General features: G+C 45.2%; 1 protein-coding gene and 1 long non-coding RNA gene across 4 annotated transcripts; one reads left to right on the top strand and one right to left on the bottom strand.

Moving 5' to 3' along the window:
- Positions 1-123: 123 nt before the first annotated feature.
- Positions 124-17,485, top strand: LOC119654456 (arginyl-tRNA--protein transferase 1). 3 transcript variants are annotated; one of them, XM_038059867.1, is made up of 10 exons: positions 124-342; positions 465-591; positions 661-1,001; positions 9,405-9,601; positions 9,962-10,111; positions 10,306-10,487; positions 10,549-10,712; positions 16,326-16,477; positions 16,729-16,791; positions 17,141-17,485. In XM_038059867.1, exons 1-10 carry the CDS (start codon positions 255-257, stop codon positions 17,234-17,236), a joined length of 1,560 nt encoding a protein of 519 aa, XP_037915795.1. In that variant the 5' UTR covers positions 124-254; the 3' UTR covers positions 17,237-17,485. The 3 variants fall into 3 exon arrangements, with proteins under 3 accessions (XP_037915795.1, XP_037915797.1, XP_037915796.1); XM_038059868.1 differs by lacking the exon at positions 9,962-10,111 and adding an exon at positions 9,714-9,857 and having other exon boundaries at positions 125-342; XM_038059869.1 differs by lacking the exon at positions 16,729-16,791.
- Positions 16,679-17,649, bottom strand: LOC119654458. Its single transcript, XR_005249822.1, has 2 exons — positions 17,482-17,649; positions 16,679-17,344 (listed from the first exon to the last, which is right to left on the bottom strand). It is a non-coding gene; the product is annotated as an uncharacterized LOC119654458 (long non-coding RNA).
- Between the last annotated feature and the right edge of the window lie 4,480 nt (positions 17,650-22,129).

The raw sequence follows: 22,129 nt of genomic DNA, 5'->3' as shown, positions 1-22,129 counted from the left end.
AAGTAAAATGCGCAGAAACAGTGTAAAAGGATTAGTTTTATCAACCGCCACTCACCATAAATAAATCCAGCAATAGCAGCAGCCGCTGTATTTGTAATGGAAATCGTCCAATTGGAAACTTGACAAATTAACATAGAAACTTATATGTTTTGACGTTTATATGTAATTTTTCTTTCTCGTCCAGCTGTGGTTTTTTCTTTTTTCTCGAAAGTGTTGTTCTAACAGAAAAATCATTCGGAAACTACGCGTATATAATGCAACGTTCGATTGTTCAATACTACGGTGAACAAAACCGTTCACGATGTGGCTACTGCCGAAATTCCAATACAAGCAATTCCCATGGTGAGTAGAAAAACGTCCTCAATTTTATCAATGAGCCGCCTACGATTTAGAAAGAAAGAATATAATCTTGCCTGCCAGAGGGCATACTGATGGAAATTATCCCGTCTGATTTCATCATGCAGGTATGCACGCCTACACTATGACTCCCCATGACTACCAGGACCTCATAGACCGAGGGTGGAGACGTTCAGGGAATTACTGTTATAAACCAAACAACCCCGCGACTTGCTGTCCGAGCTACACGATCCGGTAGAGTCTACGTTGTTATCTTTGCTTTAGCAGTGGCACAGCACATGTAAATAATAAACAATTTTTCAGATGTGACGTTCACGACTTCAAGCTGTCGAAGTCACAGAAAAAGGTGCTGAAGCGGATCAATCGGTTCCTGCTGACAGGGATAAAGGAAAAAGGCGAGTCCCAGGAGAGTGATTATAGCAGGGAGGTCGATCAGACGACCGCTGCGGGGGAATCTGATGGATTGTCAAGGGAGGAACCTGATATTCCACAGATCGCACTGAAAGACATCGAAGTGACGAAAGCAAAGGAGGAATTCCTGGGAGTCGCGACAACCTCGAATGCGGTGAATGTAGAATCGACAGCGGCGGATCTGAACCTGGTGCGAAGCGCGCAAGGTGAAAAGCGGCGGGACGATGCCAACAGTAAGTATAGTTTGCCGATATTAGCGAAATACTTTTGACTTTTTCAACGTCTAGAGCTGCAGATTGCGGATCACGAAACCAACTCTCGAGCTCCCAAGGCTCACCCTCATATCTCATTACCAACAAAACTCAGTTGATAGCGGTATTTCCGAAAGCCGTAGGTGCTTTCTCCCCTTACACATAAAGTTCCCTCTCAACTGGGACAATTAGAATAATCTTCGTTGCATTTTCAGGTGGTTTATCTCTATCGTCTACCGCTTATCTACCCTACATTACTCTGCAGAAAAGAGTCGAAACAGGCCCCAATAGATAGGTTTATGGCTTCCAATTTCCTTATCTCGCATGGCTGATATGGAGGAAAATCTCATCAACGCCTTCTTATCTTAATCGATTTCTTTTTATTGCTTTGAATTTTTATTATTTTAGATTTGATTTGAACTAGGTCGCAATCTATCTTTTTTATTTTCGCTGATTGTAACTGTGCGAAGAAGATTTGCTGTGTCTGGGCGGGTCAAATGTTTTTCGCGGGGTTCCAAAGTAGCTTTCGATTTGGTCTGGTCAGTTTCGCTCGCACGAATTCAATTCAGGTCGGGAGATGATGTACTAGTAAACGAGGAGATGAAGGTTTTAACACATCGTTCAATAAGTCCCGGGACTAGCGTAGAGATGGCGCTAATAACGCCATTTACATACCAAGGATCAAAAGTACCAACCTTCAGATAAGATGTGTCGAAATTTGATGTAATTCGAAACATAACTAAGAAAGCTATAGTGGTTAAAGTGACGCTACCTTTGCAATCGTGAAAAAAATGGAACAAAACGAGTTTCGTGTGTTGATAAAACATTGTTTTCTAATGGGAAAAACACTGTTCAAGCTTGAAAAACGTTATCCGGACTCTACTCCGTCGAAAACAACCATTTGTCGGTGGTATGCTGACTTGAAACGCGGTCGTGCTGATACAAATGATGCGGAACGTTCGGGTCGGCCAAATGAGGTAGTAACTCCCGAAAACACCAAGCAAATATTGAAAATCGTGAGGGGTGACCGCAAAATGAAAGTGCGCGAGATAGCTAAGATGGTGAACATATCAACTGGTAGTGCATTTACTATTTTGCACCAAAAATTGGCTATGAAAAAGGTTTTTTTCCAAATGGCTGCCGGGTTTGCTCACAATGGAACAAAAGCAACAACGTATCAATGATTCGGAGAGCTGTTTGGCACTGTTTACCCGCAATAAACAGGATTTTTTGCATCGATATGTGACAGTGGACGAAACATGGATTCACCATTTCACTCCGGAGTCAAGTCGGCAGTCAGCTGAATGGCGTACGACCGGTAAAAGCCGCCCGAAGCGTGCAAAAACACAACAGTCGGCCACCAAAGTGATGGCGTCCGTATTCTGGGATGCGAATGGTATAATTTTCATTGACTACCTCGAAAAAGGAAAAACCATCAATAGCGACTACTACATAGTGTTATTGGATCGTTTGAAGGCAAATAGCGAAAAAACGCCCACACATGAAGAAGAACAAAGTCATCCTTCATCAAGGCAACGCACCGTGCCACAAGCCAATCTAAACGATGACCAAATTCAACGAATTAGGCTGCCAACTGCTTCCTCATCCTCCGTACTCGCCGGATGTGGCCCCCAGTGACTATTTACTCTTTGCGGATCTCAAAAAGATGCTCCAGGGAAAAAGATTTGTCTCAAATGAGGAGGTGATCGCTGCTACTGAGGCTCATTTTGAGTCAAAAGACAAATCGTTCTACAAACATGGCATTGAAAAGTTAGAGAAGCGTTGGAATGATTGTATTACCCTTGAAGGAGATTATGTTGATGAATAATAAAGAATTTTGCCGATAAAATGTTGTTTTCATAGTTAGTTCCGGGACTTATTGAACGATGTGTTAAGGCAACGGTGGACGGGAATGAGCGGACGGTTTAAATTAAAGCGCAGTTCTTCCTCGTTGGTGATAGTCACTTGAGAAAGGGCTACCTTTTAGTCGATTTAGGCTTGTGCAAGGACAGTGACCAAAGACGGGAGGGATGGCGAAGAGCCTAATTGTTAGAAGGAGGGACCTTAATTCAGGGGAGAAGTTAGTGGCTACATAGATCTTATATTATACAAGCTAATTGTGTGATGTTGATAGGTGATCGACACCTGCGCGAGGATTGACTGTTGGAGCATTGGCTCGGCGCGGTTAGTCTCTGTGAAAGTCCGGGCAAGAGCTTTGATAAAAGGAAGGGATAAAAGAGGGAGGGGACGGGTGAAGATTGAGATGAGAATCACTATCCGAGAGGAACCCGTGGCCGGGGGTTTGTTGCGCCGACAGGGTGCAGAATCACTGGCGCCTTTCCTTTTTGTTTGTCCGTTCCGGTGTTCCGCCTCTGCTCCGCTTTCTGCTTAATCTTTCATATCGTGGGAGGAGAAATCCGCGGAAAGCGCGATTCTCCTGTCGGCAGCTGTAGCGGTTCGGGTGCTCCCTTTTTGGAGGCGCAATCCGGCGGGGTCATAAGGGACGCCACGCGTTTTAATCATGGTCCCCTCGGTCTCTACAAGGAGGCCATCGGACTAGTTTCGGACGTGCTGGAAGACTGCTCCTACGTCCGTCTAAAGGAGCAGCTGTTACGGCGACTTTCAGTAAGTGAGGAAGCGAAGCTGATGGTAGGCAACCGTGCCCCCCACCAGTTGATTCGAGAAATAAGTTAGCTAGGTGGGGACAAGGTCGGCTCTGAGTTGCTGGAATCCCTCTGGCTGTAACAGCTCCCGGAGAGCACACCTGCTCTTTTGGCCTGTGCGGATTCGGGGTTGCTGGAGGTGTTGTCCGCCAAGGCTGACAAGGTGCACGAAGTGTAAATACGCTACGTTTCCCAAGACGCGGCTCGGAAGGTTGACGAACTCAAAGCAATGGTGACGACACATGCGGACGCAGTCATCAAGTTCACAGCAACGGTAGGTACTTTGCGTTCGGGGGTTAGATCTTGATCGCAATCACGGCCGAGATTTGCTTGCCGAAAAATGCGCTCGGGTAGTCGCACCCCGGGTATCTCACCTACCCCAACGATTTGCTGGTATCACCGTAAATATGGAGCTCAAGCGACTAAAAGTTCCACGGGATGCGATTTCAACGCGACAAAAAACTAAGCTCGCTGGATGCCTCGGCGACGGTTACCCGTAGCGCAGTACTACGTCGCATACCACCTTCGACCTTCTGAGCAGGCGTTGTCCTGGTCGACTTGGGCGCTGAGGTGTCGGCTCTCCCGGTATTCCGTCCGAACACATTAATACCGCAGAACCTACGCCTGGCTGCCGCGAATTTTTCTCCCATCTGCACCTACGGCTGTGGGCAGGTGCACGTGAGTCTTGGACTGCACCGAACGTGGCGATTCGTTCTAGCGGATATTAGCATCTCTCATTTTAAACGCAGACGGTGTCAGGGTCAGGGAAAATTTCTACCTACGCAGACGACACCCTTTCTATTATTTTCGAGGACGTGGCCGATCATCGTCTACTCTGTCCTGCGAAACTTAAACTTTTGTTTCGTAGATTAGAATGATGTTTTGGTCCCTTCTTCCTCCGAATCTGAGCACTTGGATCATCTCGAGTGCATTTTTCAAAGCCTTCTTCAAGCCGGGCTTGTTCTAAACGTTGAACAATGCAGATTTCTACAGAAGCAGGTGGATTTCTCGGCCATATGATAACCCCTGACGGAATGCAACCTGCTCCAGACAAGATCGAAGCGATTAACAACTTTCCCCTGCCAACCACGGTGAAAGATGTGCGAATGTTCTTGACCATGTTAAACTTCTATCGTCGTTTCTTGCTCAAGACCGCTCTTCATCAAGTGATCCTTAATGCTTACTTATCTGGGCTAAAAACCAAAGACTCTCACGAGGTTGCGTGGTCTACTGAGGCCGTCCATGCGTTTGAAACTGTCAAACAACAACTTGTTGATGTAACACTGCTGGAATTTCCTCAGCCAGATGCCCCTCTAGCTGTATTCGTCGATGCTTCAGACATAGATTGACCAATGAGTGCATCAAACCTGGGAACCGTTGAGCTTCTTTTCGGAGCAACGCAATCCAGCTCAACGTAACTATAGGGTTTACGATCGTGAGCTACTCGCCGCGTGCATCTCTTTTTCAGAGTCTGAAGGCAAACTCCAAATACAAAGTCAAGGAGTTTCCTATCTTCGTCTCAAACTCCTATTTACTGTGCGAGACCTCAGACAAGGAACCTAGGACATTCATTTCGGCCGATTTTCGTAGGCAAGTATTTAAGACAATACGCGATCTTGCACACCAAGCTATCAGGACGACGAACCGGCTAATCACTGGAAAATACTTCTGGCCGTCCATGAACAAGGACGTAAACTCTCGGGGAAGACAGTGTATCGTGTGCCAGACGTGCAAAGTTAACTAGCACGTAAGAAAGGAAGTAGGCGTATTCCCTAGGTCGGTTAAGCGCTTCCGTACCATCCATCTTGACATTATAGGTTTTTTGCGAGACTCACGCAATTATTGACAGGTTTATGCGGCGCCCTGAAGCAATAACTCTGACTGACATTACGACACAATCATGTGCCGAGGCACTCTGTCGAGAGCGGATTTCGCAGTTTGGTGTACCAACCGCAATCATCACGGGCCAGGGAATGTAGTTTGCGTCTACCCTTTTCTCGGAGTTGGGCTTCAAACGGCATAGGACTACTGCATACCATCCACAGTCCAATGGGATGCTGGAACGTTGGCACCGGACGCTGAGGGCCGCCTTAATGGCTCACGGCGATCCGTCATGTACGGAGAGAATTTGCGCCTCCCCGCTGACCCTGTGCTGGACATTAGGGCAGGGTTAAGTGACTCTGGCATGTTACGTCTGCTCAGAGACGCGGTTTCGAGGTTGTGGCCGACTCCAGCTTCCCGACACACGACAACGGAGGTCGATACTCCCAGGAACCTCGAGACATGCGCACAGGTTCTCATTCGGGTGGACGCTCCTCGGAGGCCGCTGCAACCACTATACGAGGGCCTCTTTAGAGTTCTGGGGCGAGGTGAGCACCCTTTCAAGCTCGATGTTCGAGGCTGGCCCAAGCGGGTCTCCTTATCGAGATTGAAACCGTTCGATGAGCCGGCGGACGCTTCGTCCAGTAACCCCATGGCGGGATCACGTGGTCGAGTTGTTCCATTGAACCCACACGGTTTCAACTGGAGTGATATGGCGGCAGATCAGAGGCACGAACCGCGAGCGCATCGCCATGGTGAGTTCGCCTCTGAACGGCCGTGAATACATCTGACCGCCTCACAGGAGGCTGGTGTGGGAAATGACAGACTCATACTGACTCTCTGAATATTCTCTATTTGTGAACTTATACCGACGTGAATAATTACATAAAACAAATACCTAAAGAAAGGGAAGATAAAAGTCGAAAAAATACCATCTTTTATTCAAACGGTAAATACACAAAAGCGCAATTGTATGTTTTTACTTTTTGGCGCTGTGCATCAGTGGCACTTCCCTTTGGGGTTTCTGAAGCAAATAACCTCAGACTTGCGACAATTAACGGTGAAGGCCCACCGGCTGAAATAAGCAATGATCGAAAGGCTGGTGTGGGCCTGGACCCACTCGCGTGCAGTATAGTGTCGTCCACGAAGAGGATCCTTCTTGATGCGGGATGGGAGAAAGGACGGGCGAGGAGAAGTTTGGGGGGGGGGGCAGGGGAATATCGTGGGGGAAGATGGAGGGATTCCTGAGTCTACGGGTAAGTCGATGGAGCGAAGTTCGTCGAAGCGCACTTGACAAGTTCTGTTGGAGATGAAGTCTACAAGTATTCTAAATGCCCCTCATTTAGATTAGCTTGAAAAGTAAGGCTTTTTTCCAGACTGAATCGAATGCCTTTTCACCATGTGGTCTTCCAGGTAAAGGACTGCCTGTTCGTTGGATTTTGGGTTTTCGAAGCCGAATTGATTAAGTAGAATAATAGAGGATACGTTCGAAAATTTTCCCTATATTGAATAGAAGAGAGATAGGCCTCATATCTTGGAGATCGCCAGTGCAACCCTTCTTAGGAATAGGTTTTAGGAGAGCTGATTTCCAGGATACAGGGAAGTGCCCTTTTTCAGGTAGTTATTGAAGAGGATGGCTAGATGTTCACTGATGGTGGGCGCATGTTTCCGCAGAATGAAGTTGGAGATATCGTCAGGACCCGATGATTTTTTATTGTTGGACCGGATGATTACAAGTTCAACTTCTTTTTGGGAGGTAAAGAAAGGGGTGACCGGGCCGAATTTATGTCAGTCGGGCGGGTGGGGGAAAAGGGCCAAAGGTAAGAACCTTCTAAACTCAACCTTTTATCGTCGACAGCAGTGGGGGGAGGGGCGATTTGGCTCTGAATAAATGCTGAAGTAGTCTACGCAGGCAGGTATTGTTTAGCCAAGGGAGTGGAACTGGAAGTCTCCTATTCGTATTGGGGAGTAGTTGACGTTGAGAGAATATTTTTTCTTTCCAGCCAGTCGGTTAATTATTCACAAAACTTGGGGGCCAGGTTTGAGGGATTTCATAAGTTTCTTGTAGAAGGCGTTCAGTTCTGATCTGATAACTGCTGGATTGGTTTTTGATGATCTCGGAGAGGAGATGGTAGTCAGGGTTGCATCTGTTACGTAGTCGGTGAAATAATCGTAGTCTTTTTCTGTCGCGGACTAAAAGGAGGGTTGAGGGGGAAAGGCAGCCGTATTTGTAGTATCCAAGCTCTCTGCGCGAAAGCGTGTGGTTTCGAAGGCAGAGTGGAATTTCCTAATGTAAGTCGCCAGCTTTTCATTGGAGTAAATACGGGATTTGTTCAGAGGAGAACTAAGCCCACTGGGAAAGTTGCGTTGAAAATCCTCCCAGTGTCAGATTAAAGGATCTGCATTTGTGCAGACGGGGGAGAGAGGGGGCAATTCGCTGTAAATGCATAGAGAGGCTGAAGGCATGATGGTCGGAGTGAGTTGCCAGTGAGGAGCACAGTGACACATGCTGAGAGATTGGATGAAATTATAAAGCCGTCTAGGAAGTAGGACCCTCGTGGAAAGGTTGGTACCGCCGCGTTAATGATGTTCGCTCTAATGGGCCTCACTGGAACCAATCGAAGAGAACTTTGCCATTTTCGTTGTTAACTGATTCACCGAAAGTAATGTTTGGCGTTGAGGTTAACGCCGACGAAGGAAGCGCCAAAACTGGCCGCGATTTCCCATAGTTCGGACAGAATGGGAAGTAGGGGGCGCCGATTAGAAATCGAAGGACGCCGTCGCCTCTGGCAGGTAGTCTGCATCCGATGCGATGGTATTTGTTCTTAGTCTCCATCTGACTAGGATGGCTGTACCTCCGCCTACGTTATTGCCGAATATGATATAATCGGGAACGTGTAGTTTAACGTTTGGGCTTCCCCAAATCTGGTTTCGTTTAGGAGAACGAGATTGGGGTCAGGTGGGAACTTGTGAAGAGCGAAACGTTTGCCATTTGAAATGAGCAAATGAGTGTTGAGTGTGAGCACCCAGCAATTTAAAGAGGAGTTGTAAGTACGCTTCGAGTCTATCTTTAGGGGGGAAAGAGGTAATTGTGATAGAAGTTTGTGAAATAATGTTCCAGAGGGAAAAGAATGACATGTTGAAAACGGACCTGGCTTCCATGAAGAAGGCCACAGTTTACGCGTTTGACGTGCGCTGCCGACCCCTTATCAGCATTTTTCTGGACAGTCGAACGAGGACAATCCCTAGAGGCGTGCGGGCCCGCGCATTTGACACATCTGAAGTCGTAATCGCAATTCGAAGAATTATGGTCAACTTGTTGGCAGTTAAAGCACTGAATGACATCCCCTTTCCTGGATTTCTTTTAGCTGGTCTGCTGGTGTAATAAGGTTTTTAGTCTAGAGACTATGGTGGCATCTGCATCGGCGTTGAGGGTCACGCGAAAGGCTTAAGTTGGTTTCGTTAGGCCGTAACCACGGGGTGGGGATCCTTGAGACGCGAGTCGGAAATTCCTCTGAGAATGAGAGTGGACTTTCTCTCCTCGTTAATGGTGAAGGAATGAGCTTCCAGTTTCGAAGCCTTGATTAGTTGGAAGAGTATCTTGTGAGTGTTAGGACGATAGGAGCCGGACTTTAAGTCTGTTGGCCGCAGATAAGTAATCTTGTATTTACTGGTTTAGTCTATTTTCTTAATAACTAGACCCAGTGCCCTGGCAGCCAAACCGAAATTCCGAGGCATGTATGACTACGTGACAAATTAATTTGCTTCACGTTTGCCTTTCTAGCAAATTCTCTCTCTAAGATAATGCGTTAGACAAAAAGGAACAATCCCAAGCACTGCTTAACTTTGTTTATTGCTTGCCTTTAAGAACTTCCAGTAAAACCGTCTTTTCTACCGCCAGGTGCAGATTCACAAGAACCCGTCCGGCCACCTTGCAAGAAAGCAAAGCAAATGCGTCTTGAGCGGCGTCAAGCCAAATTAGCGGCGAAAGGTATTACAGAGGATACAAGTAAGCTGCCAAAAGCACCTGCCAATCAAGAAAAGAGTCTGAGCGACTACATCGAAGAAGTTCACGAGAATCCTCGTCATAAGCTAACTGTAAGTATGTTTATTTTGCATAGTTTTGAGAATATTAATTTACATCCATTCCTTGCTAATTCGAATCATGATTGTCTAAAAGTAATGAATTTTGTTGACCCCCTCATTGTAGGTTGTGATAGTGCCATCCAATAAGGGGGTCACCAAGCCTGTACTTGAGCTGTATCGTAAATATCAATGCATTGTACATAAAGATCCGCCACAGAAGATAACACAGAAATCATATGAACGTTTTTTAGTGAGAACGCCATTAGAGGTTAATATAATTTTCTATTTTTCAATTTATTTTATATATTTTTCTGGTCGAATATTGGTTGGACGATACACACTATGAAACTATGACTGGTTCACCGATAAAAGCTGAAACTTGTCGAAGTGAACAGTAAGGAATTTGAAGATACTCAGGATGAGTCGTATCGTTTGTATAAAAAATATCAAACTTTTATTCATCGAGATCCTCCAGAAGGTACTGAAGATTATTTATACTTTCTAGGAAACTCTCCGTTGCAGGTATATTTCATAGAAAGTAGTATTCATTATTTCGTCTATTAGTAAAACAATAAAGGAATTATTTCAGATGTTATTGCGATTAACTGTTGACTACCGTCTATGCTTATTATTTTTAGTACTTTTTATAATAAGCCTTGGAATTGTCAGAATATATTTTCACTTTTCTATTATTCCAATTATTACATACTTTATAGTATCAAAGGACTCATGACGGGCCTGAACAAGGGTACGGTTCTTTCCATCAACAGTATTGGCTTGATGATCGTTTGATTGCTGTTGGTGTTATCGATATTTTGCCGTACTGTGTTAGTTCGGTGTATTTCTTTTATGACCCCGACTTCAACTTCTTATCGCTGGGAACGTACGGATCTCTAAGGTAGACTATATGCAGTTGTTAAAAGCTTGATTTTGCATTTAGCACAATTTTTTTTCCATAGGGAAGTGTACTTAACAGATCAGCTCTCACAACGGACTCCTGCGCTTAAGTATTATTACATGGGCTTCTATATTCACACCTGCCCGAAAATGATTTACAAAGGACGTTTATCCGCATCGTATCTATTATGCCCTGAAGTGTATTCATGGCATTTGCTAAATGACGGTATTTTTTTCTGTTGTTTAAACATTTGAAAAATTTTGTTGTTCCATTTATTTTTGAGGTGCTATCATCCTATACAGAGATGAAGCTGCTGAGCCTGCTATGCACTCTGCGCTTGCGGGGCAAATTTAGGAATATAAGCCTCATTAACGTCCACGCCCCTATAGAGGAGACTGCAAAGTCGGAGAAGAATACCTTCTACGAGGCAGTAGAAAGAACCCTCGAAGCCTGTCCCAGATATGATATCAAAATCATACTTGGGGATTTTAACAGCCAAGTAGGGAAGGAGCCCGTATTCAGGCGATACGTTGGCTCTCATAGCTTACACGAAAATACAAATGATAACGGACTGCGGATTGTTCAATTAGCAGTGTCACACGAAATGGTTGTTGGAAGTACCTGGTTTGCGCGGAAAGCGGTCCCCAAACATACATGGGCCTCCCCAGACGGGACCACTTTCAACCAAATTGACCACGTGTTGATAGAACGCCGCCACCACACAGCCTTGATGAATGTCAGAACATATAGAGGGGCCAACATAGACTCGGATCACTATCTCGTTGGCATGGTGCTCCGAGCTGTTATTCGAGCTACCACACCACCTACAATCCCCTCTGACAATCAGGTGAGAGTGAACACTGAAGCCATCCACAACACAGCCTTCCGCAACACCTATAAGAGGGAAATATATCCCGCAATAACCGCAGTCAACAGAGGACCTAGAGATGAAGCATCAACAAATGATCTTCACAACCACCTGAAGAACGTTATCATTGATACGGCCACAAACATACTTGGCCCCAGCCGCAAAAGAAGTCGGAAAGGCTAGTTTGACGATGAATGTAAGCTAGCAATGGAACGGAAGAATACCGCATACCGAGTAATGTTACATTCTCAAAGAACGCGGGCACGCGCAGAGACTTATCACGAACTCCGTCGAGCGGAGAAGCGACTTCACAGACGGAAAAAGGAAGCCTGAGAGAACCAACAAGTCTGTGAACTCGAAAAGTACAGCGAGCAACCGCACCAGGGGCGGAAGTTTTACCAACAGAATGGGCATATTGGAGCTATGGGTTGAGTACTTTGATGAACTACTGAACAACCAGAACATCGGCGAGTTGGAGGTCCCGCCAACTGAAGACGACGGACAAATACTGTCACCACCAAGTGCAGAAGAAACAGTCCTTGCAATTCATTGGCTTAAAAATCAATAAAAATCATCGTCAGGAACCGATGGAATTACAGCCGAATTGGTTAAACATGGGAGCGACCAGTTACACCAAGGGGTTTATCAACTTGTGCTCAAAGTATGGGACAGCGAATCAATGCCTGACGATTGGCAAGGAGGCATTATCTGTCTCATACATAAAAAGGGAGATATCACGTTGTGCAGCAATTATGGAGGTATCACGTTGCTGAGTACCATCTATAAGATATTCTCCTCTATCTTGCTAGGCCGGATAGCCCCATGCGCCCAGAATATCACTGGCCTATACCAAAGAGGCTTCACTCCAGGCAAATCAGCAACAGATCAGATTTTCTCTCTGCGGCAGGCGATGGAAAAACTGTTGGAATATGGACAACAGTTACACCATCTATTCATCGACTTTAAAGGCGCCTATGATAGCATAGCCAGGGTAAAACTGTACACGGCCATGAGAGAATTCGATATCCCGGCGAAATTGATAAGACTGACTAGGCTGACCCTGACTAATGTGCCAGGCCAGATAAAAGCAGCAGGATCACTCTCAAGACCATTCGACATCAACAACGGTCTACGATAAGGGGATGCCCTATTATCTTCTTTTTCTTCAGCCTTTGTCCCGTTCTGAAGCGGAGTCGGCTCGTCGTGATCTCAATCTCAAGGCTTTCAAATCCCCATCTAGCATATCAAGCCACCGTTGTTTCGGTCTGCCTTTTGGTCGTTTACCATCGACTTCGATGTTCAGACCACTCTTGGCAAGTGAATTCTCGTTTGCACGAATTGTGTGACCATACCATCGAAGACGCCTCTCTCGCAACTTTTCCACGATCAGTGCTAGCCCATAACGATCGCGGATATCCACATTTTGGATGTGATCTAAACGTGTGATACCACTAGTCCAACGTAACATCTTCGTCTCCATTACCGCAAGACGCCGTTCATTGTCTTTTATGGTCGGCCAACACTCAGAACCATAGAGAGCGACTGGACGGATGACATTGCTGTAAATTTTAGATTTGAGACATTCGTTGATACGTCGATCACAAAGAATACCAGTTTTGGAACGCCACTTCATCCAGGTTGCGTTAATGCGTAAAGCAATTTCATAACGCAGTTCTCCATTGGCTGATAGCTTTGACCCGAGGTATTTAATTCGCTCAGTTCTGCGCAGATCACTGCTGCTGACAGTGATTGTGCCTGTTTCATGGGATTCGAGATCATTTTTGCTATCAGATGCTAGGAAAACATCATCTGTATAAAGCAGTGTGGCGCTGGACGTTGGATATCCCGCGTGATGGAGTCCATAACAAGAACAAAGAGGAGTGGTGAGAGGGCGCTTCCTTGATGAACACCAACAGAGACACGAAGCGGTTTTGATATACCTGCCATACTTCGAACTTTACTTTTCGCATCGTGCTAGAGCAATTGAACCCAGCGCACGAGTTCTTCTGGCACGAAGTGTTGTCGTAAAGCATACCAGATGAGTTCGTGTGGTACACGGTCAAACGCTTTCTCTAGATCCAGAAAGGCAATGTAAAGAGGGCGATGCTTCTCACGGTGTTTCTCCATGAGTAACCGCGTAGCGTGTATTGCGTCAGTAGTTCCGCAGTTTTTGACAAATCCGGCTTGATTCACCGTTATTTCAACGATTTCGCGAATACGGTTGTCAAGAATGCGTTGAAAAATCTTCATGGTATGGGAAAGTAACCGGATCGGATGGTAATTTGAACATTCTGCTGGGCTACCTTTCTTTTTCCATATTGGAACAGTGGTACTTTCTTGCCAGTCAGATGGTGTTCTTCCTTCCTGAATAACCCGATTAAAGAATTCACTGAGCCACAGTGTTGGGTCCTAGCTCTTCGCTTTCTAGAGTTCAGATGCGATGTCGTCAGGTCCTGTTGCTTTTCCCGATTTCATTGTCATTAACGCAACAGAAGTGTTCGATATCCTGTGTGCCTTCATTACGGCTTTTGGCAAGTCGATACAGATCTCTCTCGCCATCCCGAGTGTCCAGTTTATCGTAAAGATTTTTGTAATGGTTCGCTCGGGTGACAGTGACCGCTTTCTTTGCTTCCCGGTTGGCATTCTTATAAATTTGCCAATTAGCAGGCGTCGAGAAATTTGTGGTAGAGGCGTTTCTTTTCACGGACCTTCATTTCAACATCATCATTCCAAAGCCAAGTATCTCGGTTCCACATTCGTAATGGTTGGCAATCGTATGAGTGAGACCGTTTTATTGGTGGCTTAATTCGCAGGACGGCAATCAACGGTCGATGTTGAGGTGCGATGGTCTCAAAGGGAACGACTTTGCAATCAGTGACAGTGGTAAAATGTTGGCGTCTTATGAGAATATAATCGATTTGCGTTTTACTGTTCCCATTATAAAATCGTTTGATGAAGCATGTATTCATAAGTACAAGGTCATGGGCCGCCACCCTCATTGCGCGCTCCGAACCCCTTTCCCCCATGGCACCTGTTACCGTCTGCCTTTTCACCCACATGACCATTAAGGTCGCCGGCAATGATTATATAATCGTCAGCAGGGACGTGGCAAGTCTTTTAATCGAGAAGTTGCCAGTTCTCGGCATCAGGTCGTCCTGTCTGTGGTGCGTACGCGGTGAAGAAGTGAATAGTGCGATCAGCTGATATGATGGTGAGCTTCATCAGCCGATCATCAAATCGTTCGACTTCTTTAATGGCATCACGGAAACCCTCTGAGATGGCAATGCCAACACCATATTGGGTGTGTCGGCTACCAAAATAGAGAAGTTTATAGCCATTTTTACCGCGTTCGCGTTCAGTGTCGCAGCTTTTGGCATCAGACTATCGGGTTTCTTGCAGAGCGCAGATATCAATGCGCCTTTTCCGAAGAGCTCTTGCGAGTTCCTCGGTCTTTCCAGTTAGGGTACCAACATTTAGCGTGCAGACATGTATTTGTTTTGCTTGTTTTGTTCGGAATAACTTGCTTACGTCCTGACGCCGTCCATGCGTCAAGAATCCTTGCCCATTTCTCGACAGGACCGGGGCCCGCCCTGCCGCGTCGACTGAGGTGGACGCCCTTACATTTCTCCGAGGCTTGTGACTCAATCCGATCATCATGTTTGTACGACATTGTATGCATTTTCTTGGTCGACCTGTCGCGGGTCCTGTCACCAAGAGAGATCAGGTAGGATTTAGCATAGTAGAATAACTCCAATTATACTCTATTTATCTCTTTCCCTGATCTCAGCATTTTAGTTTTGTTTTACTGAGGATAGTACAGAGTACGTTGCCTCAAACCCTCCTTTACCTGGGTTGGGGCCAGCATACTATGTTAATAGCATGGCGGAGTTAAGGGGATGCCCTATCATGCATCCTCTTTAATCTGGCCCTCGAGAAAGTGATTCGTGATGCTGAGGAAAATGCAAGAAGTACGATCCTCTTTAAGTCCACGCAACTACTGGCCTATGCTGACGATATCGACATCATGGGAAGAAACACCCGAGACGTACAAACTGCCTTCATCCAGATCGAGCGACAATTGGCGGGAGATCTTGGGCTGCACATCAATAAAGGCAAGACAAAATATATGGTGGCAACGTCAGCACCGAAAACTAACCAACCAACAACATCAAACCGCACTGGTCAAACAGGAAGAACAAAGATAGGAGACTACAACTTTGAGACCGTTGATAATTTCTCCTATCTAGGGTCGAAAAACACAACTGATAACAGCTACGATGATGAAATCCGCGCACGGTTGTTGTCAGCCGACAGAACCTATTTCAGCTTACAAACCTGTTCCGCTCGAAACGTCTCACCGTAGGGTCAAAGCTCTTACTGTACAAGACAATGATCTTGCCAGTCCTCATGTATTCCTCGGAGACTTGGGTTCTTAGCAAGAAGAATTGCGAACTCTTGGCCACGTTCGAGAGAAGAATCCTCCGAAGAATTTTTGGCCCCCTACATGAGGATGGACGATTCCGTAGCCTATATAACGACGAAATCTATGAGCGTTACCATGACCGTCAGGTTGTGGTTAAAATCCGGCTCAATAGGTTACGGTGGGCGGGTCACTTAATCCGTATGGATGAGGATGATCCAGCCCGAAAATTCTATAAGGGCAGTATCTATGATAGACGAGGCAGACCCTGCCTAAGATGGAACGATGGCATAGACCAGGACGCCAGACAGCTTTTGGGGATATCGAATTGGTGGACCTCGGCGCAAAACCGGGATGTCTGGAGTTCCTTATTAAGGCAGGCCTAGACGGGATACCGGTTGTTGCGCCGTTGATGATGATGATAACTCCTATTTGTTGTTTGAGTAAACTTCCTTTGTTATAAGTTTTGATTTTTGACTCTTTATTCCTATATCTGTTCTAGAGTCCTCTCCATGATTGAATGATTGTGATTTCAACTATTTCCTTGCAGAAATTCGCAAGAAACTTGATGAATCGAAATATCAACGTCTCAATGCAGATCCCGATGCAAGAGATGCAAATGAATTTCGAGAAGAGGATCTGGACGCGGTTTTGGTATTAATTAATCAAAACTCGTACATGACGTATAGAAATTATGCGCAGGTAAATATTTTATTGAGACTTGGATTTGTTGTTTTCTTTTTCTCTGGCTTTAATTCTACAAAAACTCCACATGCTCTACTAACAGTAACAGAAAGATACGTAGATGTTTCTCACAAATGTGAATTTAGTAATGAAATATGTTAAAATGAGTGTATGATTGGAAGAAACACTGCTGGGTGCAAACAATGAAAACAACAAAGCTTTCGTTCTCGTTTTCATTCGACGAATATTATTTATTGCTTATATTACAGTCATTTTGCGTAGAGAGTGTAGATCAAGTTTTGGATTTTCTCAGAAGGACATTGAATATCGAGGTAAACACATGCATATTGAAATTGAAATAATTAATTTTAAAGTGTTGAAAGATTGTTATCGTTGTGCAGTTTTGGAATGCATACTCGATTTCGAGAAATCTTAGTATGCGTCACAACCGAAATAATTGATAAAGAATGTTCCATTAAATCTCTGTACACGAACAGGCGGAGAAAGTAGATGCTTTCATTTCAATAAAATTTTAAAACAACTTATGAAAGATTTTCTCCAGAATAGTTAACGAATATTTTGCACCCAAAAGTTTGAATACCAAAATTAATCCTGTAACGAAGTCCATTTCGTCTATTTATTTTATAGAATTAATCTGTCTTTGTCTTTTGATTTCTGCAGGCTCTTGGTCCGGATGAAACACGAGCGGAATTATTGGAGTACGGACGATTTGTGGGACGACAATGTGCACACCGAATGCTCTTTGTGAAACTGTAATTGCCTTTGTGATCGATCAACTGTTTGGATTGCCCTTTTGCTTCTTGTGTTCGTCCCTTTTCAATTCGCGAATCAAACCAGTATTATATCCGGTCCAAGGACGTAAAGCTGGAATGAAATACGGAAAGATTAGATCTCGTTTGCATTGAGCATATTCTTGCGTTGATTATAAGTATAGATAAAGTGTTTGAATTTGTTAAAAATATTATAATAGCATAATAATGAATACACTATTTTAATTATACTCAATTCTGTTTTTCCTTTTTCTCGCCTGCATAGATTATTTTTATCCATCCAGCAACCTTTAATCGAAGCTTTGTGCTGTCGTTATTGTACGATACCACACTGAAATCACAAACAGATTTGTACACAATTCCCGCCTACAACCAACTATTTCAGTCTGAAATTTGCCGAAAACTTTTATACGCTTACATTTATTTCTTTTCTAATTGTTTAATAAGTCCCGGAATACCGGATTTGGCTATATCATCGTGAAAGACACAATAACAAGCCAGGAAAAAATTGCATATGCCTCTCATGTTCGTGTACAATGATTGGTTGTTTAGAAACGGAAAAACACCATGGAAGATAATGACTTCTGAAATGATGAGGCGACATGAAGTCAAGCTCAAGATCAAGCAAATGTTCGAGTACGAAAAGAACATTAATGAGAATCATTGTTTTGGATAAATATGCGGTGTTAAGAAAAAAATTTGCAGAATATCTGCCACAGAATGGCTGATGGCACAGTTCAAGTTGAATTGCATTTATTTTTCCTGATGTAGTGTTTTTTCCGTAGTAGTGAGTTTGATTAATTCAGAACCTGCGTCCCTAGCTCTTTGTCGTGATTTGTCGGGTGCTCAGTAACCCAAACTGAAGAACCTACCTAATGAATCTGTAATTAAAATCATTTGTAATTCAAAATCAGTCACCTGTCATGGTATAATTCAAACTACGGTAAAACTTCTCGCCTGCCGACACAGGAGGGGTATTAAATTTTGTCTGCTGGTGAGAAACTGAGGACGGGGGAAAACACTGAAATAATGTAAAAGGTGGCTTACATTATTTAAAACTAAAGATAATGTGGAATTGTGTCCTGATATGAACAAAGAAATAATAATTTCAACAAACAATAACTCTCTCCCTTTATAACTCGCGACTTAATCCCGGTCATCATCAGGGAGCGTTTTCGACTTGAGGTCATCGGGGAAACCACGCCGCGCTGCAGGCAACAGTCTCAGTGCTCGCCAAAACACTCTTTTCCAGCGTCCAGCTGAGGTTCGGGACGAATTCCAAAGAGCGTGAATAGAATTCTCGACAATGATCCTTTGCATAGACCAGATATTCCCAGGCTCTATGCATCTCTGGCAACACCGAAAATTCTATCTCAAGTCAATGATGAGATTGCATCTCTGGATGGACGCAGATTCGAGCCTGCTCATCAGGATTGCGGAGCTCGAACAAGAGAAGGCCGACATGACCCAGCAGTTGGAGTGCCAGTTGGCGCTCATCAAGCAGCTGCAGCAGGAGATGGCTGAAATGAAAGCAGCCAACATGGCCGGGAAGCAGCCGGTCCATCAGCAGCAGGAACAACAGCAGCAGCAACGACAGCAGCAGCAAAGCGAGGAAGATGACGGCATGTGCCTGGAGGTAATCATCGAGGAGGAGGAAGGAGACCCCTTCAACTTCGTCGTCCGGAAAAAAAAGGCAGCGAATAGGACTAAGGTTAGTGCCACCATTGTTAGTGCCCCACCAACCACCCCAAAATCCTCTCCCCAAGCAGCCACCCCTAAGAAACTGAGAATTCCCCCGATAACTGGGTACAGACTAAATGTACCGCAGTTCCTAAAACTACTGAAAGAAAAAGGGTTGAAAGCAACCCTGACGAACACGAGGGCTGACAAGACCCTCATCTTCGCCGAGACGGTTGAAGACCATGCTGCGATTTTCGCTCTCATAAGAGAGAAAGGGCTTCACGCCACCACCAGCACCCTACCGACCCTAAGAACCAAGTCGCTGGTTATTCGCGGTCTCCACAGGGAGACAGATCCAGCAGACATATTGCGGGAACTCAATGAAGATTACCCGCAATTAAAATTGAAAACCGTGGCCAACTTAGTCACGCGTGCAGATAAGCTTCTGCACAACCAGAACCCGGCACTCCCGATGAGGTCACAATCGGGACTTTTCATAGCCACCTTCGAGCCCTCCCAAGAGCTCAGTGAAGTACTAAAAATTAAATATATACTTCACCAGAAGATTTCAAGCCAATTGAAGAAGTGCAGTGCTACAACTGCCAGAACTTCGGCCACATTGCCCCTAACTGTTCGATTGTGCACAGGTGCGTGAAGTGCGCAAAAAAACACGTCCGCGGGGAATGCCCCACACCATCGGCGGAGGCGCCGCATTGCTGCAATTGCGGCCAGACCGGACATCCTGCCAACTACCGCGGATGCCCGGCATACAAAGATATGCCTGCCAGAAGGGAAGCTGGCAGGGCGAGAAAAAATGCAGAAACGGCGAGGACCAAGCAAACGGTGACACAGATGTCACAAAGCTTGTCCCGGCCAGGTGTTTCGTACGCCCAAGCAGCTAGGAATACTCTTCCTAGAGCTGCACCTCAAGCTCCACAAGGCAACCAACTGGCCTTCAAGAACTTGGTCGAAAGCCTCGCTTCCGCCCAAACAAATGAGCAGCGGCAGATTGCCGCAATACAATTACTGATGAACTTATGGAGTTAAATATAGTCACATTTAACTCTGCGTCCCTGGTCTCACACGCCCAACGTGCCACTGCCCAAGCGTTGGTTGATACTCTGAAAGCAGACATATTTTGCGTTTCGGAGACCCACCTAAACCACAGACACAATGTCAATTTCACCGGATAAACCACTATTCGGCACAACAGCAACACGGGCGCTGCCCTTCTAGTCAAAAAAGACTACCATTTTGAGGAAGTCGTCATTGAGGGTCTACTAGTCTGTTCCGCTGCAGCGGCAATAGTTAAAACTATCGATAATAAACGGATTTTGGTAGTTTCCGTTTATTTCAAATACAATTCCCCAAGTGAGCAACTGGGCCATGACTTAAAAGTCTTGGGCGATCTCCAGTTAAAATCAAAATATCTTATCTTCGGTGGCGACTTTAACTCACGGCACAAATCCTGGGGCGATAAGGCAGAAAATTTAAATGGGAAAACCCTGTATAACTGAATCCACGACCCTTTCATGCCAGCCAACCTTGAGGTGGTCTCGCCGGATTCGCCGACAAGACCCGCTAGTCAATCCATCATTGACTTTTTCCTGCTGTCTGATGAAACCAAGCAAAGTTTCCAGGTAACTTCCTGTAAAACCTTGCCAGGCATGTCCGACCATTTTGCAGTTGAACTCAAAATGGCCTCAACTTCACAACTGCAGAAGCGAGTTAAGATAACCATCAGGTCATTCGCCCACACTGATTGGGACAAATTCAAGTCAGATTTAGCACCAAGACTGAACTTGAAGAAACTCGCTACAGATCGCAATCTGTCGGACAAAGAAATCGACGAAGCAATCATTTTGGCCACGGACGCCATCAATACTGCTACACGCAGAAATACCAGGCTGATTAAAGTCGGCGAGTTTGTATACAACAAACTCCCGCATGACATCATGCTACATATGAAGGTCAGACAGATTTGGCGCAGGAACCTCAAGCGCAACTTCCATAAAAATGGAAATAAAGTTAATGCTGAATACAAAGCATTGCTCTCCCGGATTAATTGCCTGAGTACAATTATCCGGGAAATGGTGGCGCAATTCCGCAATAAAGAATTAATCCGTAATCTCGCAGATATTAAGCCCGGGCCAGATATGTTTCAACATATAAATAGGCTAGCGGGGAAAAATAGGTCCCGTAATTTCGTTCTTACCAGGAACAAGGAACCAATCTGCGGAGACGCCAGAAAGGCGCAAGTCCTTGCGGAATCATTTGAGTCTCAGCTCAATACCCCTCCGCCTCAAAGTAACCCGACAATAGTGTCGATGGTTAAAACAACTATCGCCGACTTTGTCTCTAGACATTCAAATAAATTAACCACATTCTCCCAAACGAACTCCTCGGTAAAACCAACGGATTCGCAACAATTCCTGAGTTTATCACAACTCACCGCGCCTTGACCTCAAACCTAAACGGTAAAAAATCAGCCGGACCTGACGAAATTCCTAATTACGTAATTAGGCAACTCCCCCGAGTCTCCATCAAATTTTTGCTGGCAGTATTTAATAACTGCATAAATAATGGCTACTTTCCCACCACCTGGAAAGTAGCTAAAATAATTGCGATCCGGAAAAAAGGTGGCTCTACTGAGCCTAAAAACTTTAGACCCGTTTCATTACTATCCAATTTAGGCAAACTCTTTGAGAGAGCATGGACAATCGGGCTAGTCCAATATTGCAATCTCAAAGAGATTATACCGAACCATCAGTTCGGGTTCCGCAGCAAACACGGAACTCAACATGCACTTAGCTACCTTCACGACACCGTCGTAGCAAGACTTAACGTCAATAATAAACCGACCGTAGCATGTGCATTAGACTTAGAAAAGGCCTTTGACTCCGTATGGGTAAACGGACTAATCTACAAACTGATAGATCTTGAGTTCCGAATTCCGATCATTAGAATTGCACTAAGCTTCTTCGAAGATAGGTATTTCTACGTCAGCGTGGGGAATGAATTCTCCGATCTCTTGTCGGTAACATCGGGAGTGCCGCAAGGATCCATTTCTGGACCCACATTTCATAATATCTTCACGGCTGACGTCCCAACTCCCGAGCCCGGCACCGAACTTGTTCAATATGCCGATGATACTCTCATCTTCGCTTCAAGCCTCCACCCCAACAGGGCAGCCAAAGCG

This window comes from Hermetia illucens, chromosome 4, assembly GCF_905115235.1.
Source record: "Hermetia illucens chromosome 4, iHerIll2.2.curated.20191125, whole genome shotgun sequence".
NCBI lineage: Eukaryota > Metazoa > Arthropoda > Insecta > Diptera > Stratiomyidae > Hermetia > Hermetia illucens.
Note: the sequence above shows the minus strand (reverse complement) of the source record. Positions and strands in the feature narration are given on the sequence as shown.

What these genes read in the sequence shown, in the direction of transcription:
- LOC119654456 (XM_038059867.1), top strand. Translation starts at nt 255, where the DNA reads ATGCAACGTTCGATTGTTCAATACTACGGTGAACAAAACCGTTCACGA. An exon ending in CAATACAAGCAATTCCCATG is followed by an intron (nt 343 to 464) that starts GTGAGTAGAAAA and finishes TTCATCATGCAG; the next exon opens with GTATGCACGCCTACACTATG. An exon ending in GCGGCGGGACGATGCCAACA is followed by an intron (nt 1,002 to 9,404) that starts GTAAGTATAGTT and finishes TTCTACCGCCAG; the next exon opens with GTGCAGATTCACAAGAACCC.